Source organism: Euprymna scolopes, chromosome 3 (assembly GCF_053919585.1).
Source record: "Euprymna scolopes isolate OS-2025 chromosome 3, ASM5391958v1, whole genome shotgun sequence".
NCBI classification, from domain to species: domain Eukaryota; kingdom Metazoa; phylum Mollusca; class Cephalopoda; order Sepiida; family Sepiolidae; genus Euprymna; species Euprymna scolopes.
Genome location: NC_136484.1, coordinates 117140272 through 117150123, shown reverse-complemented (window position 1 = coordinate 117150123; position 9852 = coordinate 117140272). Strand labels below are relative to the sequence as shown.

General features: G+C 36.6%; 2 protein-coding genes across 3 annotated transcripts in view; one reads left to right on the top strand and one right to left on the bottom strand.

The window, feature by feature from the left end:
* LOC145258221 (coiled-coil domain-containing protein 169-like) overlaps positions 1-3368 on the bottom strand; it is a 111218-nt gene extending 107850 nt beyond the window's left edge. For both annotated transcript variants that reach the window (XM_080116171.1, XM_080116180.1), the window contains exons 1-2: positions 3213-3368; positions 811-893 (exon numbers count right to left, since the gene is read on the bottom strand). In XM_080116171.1, the coding sequence (XP_079972297.1) occupies positions 811-893; positions 3213-3286 (157 nt within the window). In that variant the 5' untranslated portion in view covers positions 3287-3368. The remainder of the gene's footprint in view (positions 1-810; positions 894-3212) is intronic.
* A 5661-nt stretch (positions 3369-9029) lies between these two features.
* Positions 9030-9527, top strand: LOC145262268 (uncharacterized protein YagA-like). Its single transcript, XM_080119812.1, has one exon. The coding sequence runs from the start codon at positions 9030-9032 to the stop codon at positions 9525-9527; it is 498 nt and encodes a 165-aa protein (XP_079975938.1).
* Positions 9528-9852: the final 325 nt, after the last annotated feature.

Sequence of the window (9852 nt, the reverse complement as noted above, 5' to 3'; positions counted from 1 at the left end):
AATAGTTCCCCTGAAATTCCATCCAGATTCCCGAGTTAAACAGAATCATTCCCGAGTCCAACAAGATGCACCTAAAGATGGTCGAAGGTTACATCAAGCAAAACATTGTTAAAATGATACTCAAGAGTAGAACAGCTAAGCCTGTCTTCAAGTCTCACATGACACATTCATCATTTCATCCCCATATCATTTCTCTCCATGCAACACATACCTTCAACACTCACTGATCAGGTTTAGCATCCATACATTACACTGCATAACCATGCCTGAGACTCCTTTCCTTTGGTTGACAGTTGTAATGCTCTGCTAATTAGTAATGGCAAAAATTCCCTGAAATTATGCCATTCACCAGCATCAGCTCTTCCCTGTGCTACAGTGGTATTATAAAAACGTGCTGGTCCGTGAAGAAATGCCCTTGCTAGGCAATTTTGTTACACACTGACCAATCAGATTGTAGGAACATTTCTCCACAAGAGAAAAGTCTTTATGACCGATACAACATCACCATGGTAACAAAACCTATGAACAACCTCAATAGCCTCTTCATCCTAATATACTTTATTCATATCAGAGTTCTCATCCATCTCCTTTGTCTTACAATTCTTGCACACAAACTGCTTATCACCTCTCAACCAACCAGTAAATCCATTTCAATTTTGCATACCCCATGCTTATAAGTATCACAAAAGTGAGTTGCTCCCCTCTCACTTTCCACAAACTGAGCTATGGTTAATTTCTCTTTCTGGTGTTTTTTTTTTTCAAAGTGAAAACTCATTTTTTATGTGTTTGTATTTGATTAATTTGACATACCTTCATCTTTGATGATCTCAGAACATTTTTCGAGTTCCTCAACAGTTACCAATAATTCTTGTATGGATTGTCCAAGCATTTCTCTATAAAAAAAAAAAAAAAAAAAAATAAAATAAAAAAATAAAATTAAAAAAAAAATTAAAAATATGGCGATTTATCATAATTCTAGTTTTAGAAATAATAATAAAACTGCAAAAAGACTAGAAGAAATTGGAATCAAGAGGAAGAGCGAGACTATACAGCAGATGGTAATGATGAAATCAGCTGAAATATTGAGGAAAAACCCTTCAACGAGTTCACAATAGAGTTCATAGCCTAGTAGGAGATGCCCTTTTCTCTTCACTGCAGCCTCTTTCTCACAGAAGAGATGTTGCGAACCTGTCTCTGCTTTATCGTTGTTTTCATGGCAAGTGCTCGTCTGAGCTCCAATCTATGCCCCCCCCCCTCGCCAAACATTTATGAAAAACACTGGTCTAGCTGAAAACACTATCAATAATTTCCCCCACTCTTTATCTGTGCATAAACCTAAACGTAGATTCCATGAACAAAGTTTCTTTCTTAGAACTGTACGGCTGTGGAACCGTCTTCTGTTTGCCTGCTTGCCAGCTGACTGCAATCTGATTGTCTTCAAGTCCAACGTAAACAAATTCTTGCTTTGCATGCACAAAAGTAATAGAAATGGTTGACAAGTTAAAAAAGGAAAATTTTGCATTTCGACTTACCGACATTTCTGCACGCGTCATTCATCCATCCAAAAAAAGATTTTACTCGTTATAAACCATCCTTGGTGTATGATTACTATTTCCTGTTAATTTCAGTGTTATGTGACCAGTAGTTTAAGAGTTTATCGGTTAAATATTTGCACAGACACACACACATTTATGGTTTTATTTATGTAAATAATTAAATTTAACTTTATTCTTATAATCAGATTTTATTTTTTTAAATTTAATATTTATGAATTCCAAAATTTCTGGATAGGAATTTATAAATAACAATTTATATATTTTCAGTCATTGTAACCGTTAACTTTCTTCAAGTGCACCTTGTTGAACTGGAATAAAATGTAGAGAATTTCAAAGCAAATCCTTTTATTTAAGCCACATGACATCATACAACAGATAACAATAATAATCGCTTCTAAGTTATAGTCTTAGAATGGTTGAAAGTTCAATCCTCAGTACAGGCGATACTAAAGATATAATGAAAAATAACAGACTTACTTGGTCATGGCAAATCCAATCTACTTAGACATTGTAAATCACACCTTTAAACCATTATACATTTATTTTAGCCACGTTCTTACATGTTAAAAAAGTTATATTCTTATTTTTTTTTATTTTTTACACACGAGACGCTGTACTAGTTCAAACAATATAAATGTAATATTAACTGAAGCAATCAAGATTTTAAACGAACAGTAACCAAAAAACTGCCTGAAGATGACTGATGAAACTCAGTTGAAAGTACTTGCAAAAACAACAAAAAGAAAAAAGAACAGATGGACTTTCTTGCACAGATTCGACCAAGAAATAAGAAAAATTACAAAAAACAAAACAAAACTCATTAAGTGAGAACATTCCGTGCTGTTTAACAATACTTTTCTGAATATATATATATATATATATATATATATATATATATATATAACAAGTCCAAGTTTAGAATGTATTTGTAGAATAAAACTCCAGATAATATCCACTGGGTTTATAATAGTGCTTAATAATTAATAGATCTATTTATATTAATGTATTTACACAAACATGTACAGGCTTCGCTGTACATGCTTGCATTTTATGTATATATATATATATATATATATATATATACATAAAATGCAAGCATGTACAGCGAAGCCTGTACATGTTTGTGTAAATACATTAATATAAATAGATCTATTAATTATTAAGCACTATTATAAACCCAGTGGATATTATCTGGAGTTTTATTCTACAAATACATTCTAAACTTGGACTTGTTATATATATATATATATATATATATATATATATATATATATATATAACATCACACTAGCAGGCCGCCCGGCCGTAAGATACAATTAAATATGATATTTTAATTCATACAGATTATGTATTTATTATTTTTGAGATAATTCTTTATCGATTAATATATTGAACCTGATATGTAGTAGTGAGATCAAAACACACAAACACACATATATATATATATATATATATATATATATATATATGTGTGTGTGTGTTTTGGGTGCCATTAGCTAGAATTGAAACAAAAACACATACAATTTTCAACCCTCACACACACGTAGATAGAGAGCGACTGGAATTATATAAAACAAACATTAATAGACCGATATATATATATATATATATATATATATATAAAATGAAGACATAGGAATAAACCGAGAAACTCACTTCATTTCTGTTTCTTGTTGAATTTCAGCTGCAAGTCTCTCCAGTTCAAATTTACTGACAATATCAACCGCCATTGTTCGATTCTAGCTTCCAGCGTTGCTAGGCAACAGCAAGTGTGTGTCACTGATTTGGTATTTGTGATCATTGTCATAGATTTCGTTTCTAGGAGCGTCCCCGCACAAATAGCAAATATTAAACCATTAAATGTTTTGTTTTTACGAGAAAAAAAAGTTATTCATATAATATTTAAATAATAGATAGAATTAATATGGTTATCTCCCCCCCCCCAAATAGATTCTATATATTTACATGTAAACAGTCTGCAAAAATATGGCGGTAAAATTAAAAACAAAAATTAAAAAAACAAAAAAAAACGAACGAACAATTTACAAGTTAGAGTGGGGGGGGGGTTAGTTTAACATGTTAATTTAACGTAAAATGATGATCCATTTTCGGGCTACTAGGCGATACTGATCACCCACTTCCCGACCAAGCACTTATAATAATGTTTTTTTTTTTTTTTTTTCTAAAAGAGATACATTTTTGTGTATTTTTTTTTAATTGGGGAGTGAAAGTTTGGTAATTTTTTATGTTGAAAAAATAAAATAAATAAATAAAAATAATAAAAAATAAAATAACATGTAGGTTTGCTAGCAAAACTTGTTATACACCATTATATTGATTCATAATTTGTAACACTTAATGTTTCTGGTCAAACTATCGTATGAAAATGTCAATGCTAAAAGTCATAAAAACAAGACTACTCTTAAACCTACTGCAAACCCTAAGTTCGGATGGCAATAAAAAAATTAAAAAAAAGTAGAAGTTCATGGTATGTAGGTATACTTGGGATCGTTAGAAGTGAATGAATAATCTGTAGGGCCGTTACTATTTCGCCGCCCAACACCAAGTAATTATTTTGGTGGTAACGTGATTTGATATTTTCAACAGATAAAATTCTCAACAGGCACACTCAATCCATTTTCAAGAAATTAAAGGAATAGCTAAGATTTGAAAAAAAAAAAAAAAAAAAAAAAAAAAAAAATGGTTACATGTCCTTAAAAAGGCTATCTGATCGGAAATGGGTGATCATTTTATGTTCAAATTTATATGTGAAACTGAACCTACACTCTAAAATATGTTTTGTTTTCATTTTTTTTCAATACTACTTATATGCAAAAAAAACGTCACTTGACAAATTGTCAAAAATAAATAAATAAATAAAAAATAACTAAAATAAAATAAATAATATATAAAATAAAATAAATAAATGGTAAGTTACTTATGTTCAATATTTTAGGCAATCAATTCCCCCGCATCTGATATGACCTAAGAAAAAAAAAAAAAAAAAAAAAAAAAAGCTTTCACCTTTTTCTTAACGACTTAATAAATTGTGGGTGGGCGTGTTTAATGGTTCTGCTGTAAATATACACTAAAACATGTTATTAATGAAATAATATATTTTTGAGGGCGAACTTGCCTTTTAAGGTTCCCATTATACTCAATTCGCATCTATGTTTTTTTTTTTTTTTTTACAATTGCTATTTATTTTTATATAGTTATGATCACTTGAGGTAGGTGGTAGAGTTAAGGGAGGGTATTTATTTTTTTATAACTTAAGGTTGATTTTTTTTTTTTTGCAGTAAAATTTGATCACGAGCATTATCTGTCACAATTTTACATTATGATAGGATGTAGGGCTACAGTTTTATGATAAAATATACTTTTATAAATAACGAAAAAATAGCCACGTTTTTATTACATGTTTATTTTTAACATAAAAGAATTTATTACTCCCCCCCCAAAAAAATAACATACACACAAAATTTATCTCTCCAAAAAAAAAAAAAAAAAAAAAAAAAAAAAAAAAAGGGTTGTATGTGCTTAAAACACAATTTGGTCAGGAAGTAGACGATCATTTTATGCTAAATCTATATCCGGACATGATCGTCCATTATAAAGGGATTTATTTTTTACAAGTTTTTCAAGCTGTTTACATGTCTTTTATCTATTATTGTATTATGTTTCAATGCTGGTACAGGACACAGTCATATATAATCCACACCGAGAAAGTCTGCAAGAGGCTATTGATGCGTAACAGCTTGTTCAGGACTCTGGTTAACAGCCTTTGAAGAGCCGCAGCACAGATGCTACATCTATACCTTGGCTTCATCTGTCAGCTTTAGCATGGTGCTACATGATCGCAGAATAGTGCGCAATGGCATGGATGTATTTTACTCATACTGCAAAGGTTGACATTGAGCTCAACAAGGCATGCAGGATTATATCCAGCAACCCGAAATCAACCAATCTGTGATCTGTTTACAAAACTGGATGGTAAAGTTCATTGCTGCCAAGACTAAGCTTGGTTCCTTCATTAATTACAAGAAACCTTCTCAACTACGAATAGATAAAGATACATTACCTGAAAGTACTTCATTCAAACTCATCAGCTTAACGTTCACAGGGAACATGAGTTGGAACAGATACATAGAGAGCATTGCGAAGGCTGATTCGAAGAAGGTGGGCTCTTTCTACTGTGCTAAAAATTACTAATGCCTGAAAGTATACTGTACCTCTATAAGGCCACCATTCGCCCATGTACGGAGTATTGTTGTCACATTTGGGTTGGTGCATCTGCTACTAGTCTCTCACTCTTGGACAGGGTTCAAAAGAGAGTCGCTAACCTGATAGGTCCTGAACTCTCATTTAAGACTCAACCTTTGTCTCATCGACGAAATGTTGCATCCCTCTGCCTGTTTTGCAAGTATTTTAATGGTGCATGCCCTGACGAACTACGAGCCCTTGTACTTCTTCGATGTAAATACCTCCGACGAACCCGATTAGTAGTAAAGTTCCACCCCGACACAGTAGAGATTCCTAGATGTAAGAAAGCCTACTCTAATAGTTTCTTCCCAGAACTGCTAGACTTTGGAATTCCCTTCCTGCTTCCCAAATGTATTAACATGCGGAAGTTAAAGTGTAACGTGAACAGACATCTTGCTGCTCAACTCCCTACATAGTATTTCTGCAACTTATGTCTCTGATTGTGCTGACAAAAGAAGAACTTTCTCCTATGCCTTCCGGAAGCGAATTACTTCCCTTACCGGAAGCGAATTATTTCCCTTTAGTTTTTATCCTATGTATGAAATGTAGAACACGTGGACTCGCTTCTCCGCGTTGTTCTTAGTGAAATAAAGCTTACTTTAAGCTTACTCAGTTCTCCTGTCCTATTTATCACAATTTATTTCACTAAAGAACTATGGAGAAGTACCTGAAACCCGAACGCCTTGATTTGGAACCCACAAAGGCGGACGCAGCCGATATATGGCGACACTGGAAGAGGTCGTTTGTTATATTTATCGAGGCGGTTAGTGGTCCACAACTGACAGACGAGTTAAAACTCAATTTATTAATCAACCTGGTGTCTCCAGCGATTTATAAACACATTTCTGACGTTAATGACTACCAGACAGCTATGAACACTCTAGAAGAGGTTTTTGTTCAAGCTAAAAACAGCATCTTCTGTCGTCATTTACTGGCAACTCGTCGTTAACAAAGAAACGAAAGCGTGGACCAGTATTTACAGTCCTTAAAAGAACTTGGTAAGGATTGTGACTTTCAGGCTGTGTCGGCGATACAAGCGAGGGATGAATACATCAGGGATGCATTCATAAATGGAATCAAGTCATCCCACATCAGACAGAGGCTCCTGGAGAACAAGAAACTCGACCTGCATACTGCGTTCGACCAGGCTCTCATGCTCGAGACAGCTCAAAAACAGTTGTCATCGTACGCTCAGTCGGACTCCTTGACTGCGTCGATATCTGCAGTCGGAACGGAAGAAGACGACAACCAGTCTAGATGCGAGGAGCAACCCACAGTAGCGTCACTCTCAGGACAGAAATGTTGCTTCTGTGGAAACCCAAGGCATGACCGGGCGAGGTGCACCGCCAGAAATTCTTTTTGCAAAAACTGTAAAAAGAAAGGGCATTTCGCTCGTGTCTGCAGATCGCCAACGGCTGCTGCTGCTGCTGCTATAAACTATGGTGAGTCTCTTCTTGATTCGTCAGTTCCTTCTCTTAACTTTTCAGAGAGTCTCTCTCGTTCGTCCTTATGGGGAAAAATCAAAGGTGAACCCATGAGGATACTCATCGATATTGGGAGCTCAGAAAATTTTATCCATCCTGACAAAGTTAAGGTACTCGGGTTAACGGTCCTGCCAAGTTCCGAGAAGATTTTGATGGCTAGCAGTTCTCATTCGTCCTCTACTCTCGGTCATTGTGTTGTATCTCTGGGTCTGAATGGAAGGGAGTACGATAATGTCAAGTTATCGATTATGGCCAACCTGTGCAGTGATGTAATTCTCGGACATACATTCCTGAACCAACACTCGTCGGTAGAAATACCTTTCGGAGGACCCCTCCCCCCTCTCACTGTTTGTGGGCTTACCGCCATTAAAAATGTCCCTTACCCGTCTCTCTTTACAAACTTAACCCCAGACTGTCGCCCAATTGCGGTTAAATCCAGGAGACATACCCTACCAGATGCCAAATTTATTAAATCGGAAATAACCTGCATGCTAAAGGAAGGTATTATAGAGCCCTCTCAATCTCCATGGCGAGCCCAAACGCTCGTAGTGACTCCTGAGAATCACAAGAAGAGACTTGTTGTGGATTACTCTCAAACGATAAACCGTTTCACTCTCCTAGATGCCTATCCTCTTCCTCGAATGGAGGACATGGTAAATGAGATTGCCACTTATCAAGTGTTTAGCACTCTTGATCTATATAGTGCTTATCATCAAGTTGCAATCAAGCCGGAAGAACGAAAATACACAGCCTTCGAAGCTTCTGGATCCCTGTACCAGTTTTGGCGAATTCCGTTTGGAGTAACCAATGGAGTAGCTAGCTTCCAACGAGTAATCGACGATATCATCAAACGAGAAGACCTCCGAGGAACCTTCGCCTACATCGACAATGTTACAGTTTGTGGAGAAAATCAGGCAGATTATGATGCTAATTTAAAATGTTTTATGAAGGCTGTAGAGAAATATGGACTGACACTGAATGAAAGCAAGTGTCACTACTCTCTTGTTTCAATAGACTTGCTCGGCTATACAATAAGCAAAGGTTTGGTAAAACCAGACACTGACAGGCTTAAAGGGTTGATGGACTTGCCTGTCCCTCAGGATTCTCCTTCTCTTCGACGAGCTATGGGAATGTTCTCCCACTATTCAAAGTGGATATTTAACTTCTCTGAGAAACTACATCCCACAACTAAGATTACCAACTTTCCCCTCTCTAAAGGAACAAACCGACGCCTTTAGGGACCTAAAGAAAGATATTGCTAAATCCTCTCTAGTAGCCATAGACTCCTCTCTTCCCCTTGAGGTTGAAACTGATGCCTCGGAACATGCCATCGCTGCCTCTCTGACCCAGAACTCTCGGCCAGTGGCCTTCTTTTCCAGAACATTAACCTCCGCCGAGCAAAAGCACTCCTCAGTGGAAAAGGAGGCCTATGCAATTGTGGAGGCGATCCGAAAATGGCGACATTTACTGCTCGGGAAGCATTTTAAGCTAACCACTGACCAAAAGTCTGTCTCTTTTATGTTCGACCCTAAAGGAAAGAGCAAAATAAAAAATGAAAAGATAACAAGATGGAAGTTAGAACTTGCCTGTTTTAGCTATGATATTGCCTATCGACCAGGGAAACAAAATGTTACTGCAGACACTGTCTTGAATTTGTTCTTCCGCCACCTCCGTTGACAAATTACACTCATTACACACAGACTTATGCCATCCGGGAGTAACCAGGATGCTACATTTCATCAAAACCAAAAATCTGCCGTACTCTGTGGAGGAGGTGAGAGCTGTTTCGAAGACTTGCCGGGTATGTTCTGAAGTAAAACCTAGGTTCTTTAAGTTGGCACCTCAGATTCTCATTAAAGCAAGTCAATCATTCGAAAGAATAAGCATGGACTTCAAGGGGCCGTTACCCTCAAATTCTCGCAACCGGTACCTTCTGACAGTGGTTGACGAATACTCTCGTTTCCCCTTCGCTTTCCCCTGTGCCGACATCTCAGCTGCTACTGTCCGAAAACACCTAATTAGCTTATTCTCCATGTTTGGAAATCCTTCCTTTGTACATTCTGATCGTGGAACAGCCTTCATGTCAGACGAACTCCGAGAATTCTTACTTTCTCGTGGCATTGCTACTAGCAGAACAACTGCCTTCAATCCTCAAGGTAATGGACAAGTGGAAAGATACAACGGTATTATCTGGCAAACAGTGAGTCTAGCTCTACGCTCATGAAATCTCCATGTTACAAATTGGGAAAGTGTGCTAGATGTAGCCCTCCACAGCATCCGCTCATTGCTTTCCACCTCTACGAACAGCACTCCTCACGAACGTCTCTTTAATTTCCAAAGGAAATCAGCCACTGAGAATTCTATGCCAACCTGGCTAACAAATGCTAAATCTGTTCTTTTAAAGCGACATGTACGCGGGAGCAAATACGAGCCCCTAGTCGAGCCTGTAGACCTACTTGAAGTCAATCCTAGCTATGCTCATATCCGTTTCAATAACGGACGGGAGACGACAGTGTCCCTACGCCACTTATCTCCATTGGGTGATAGAG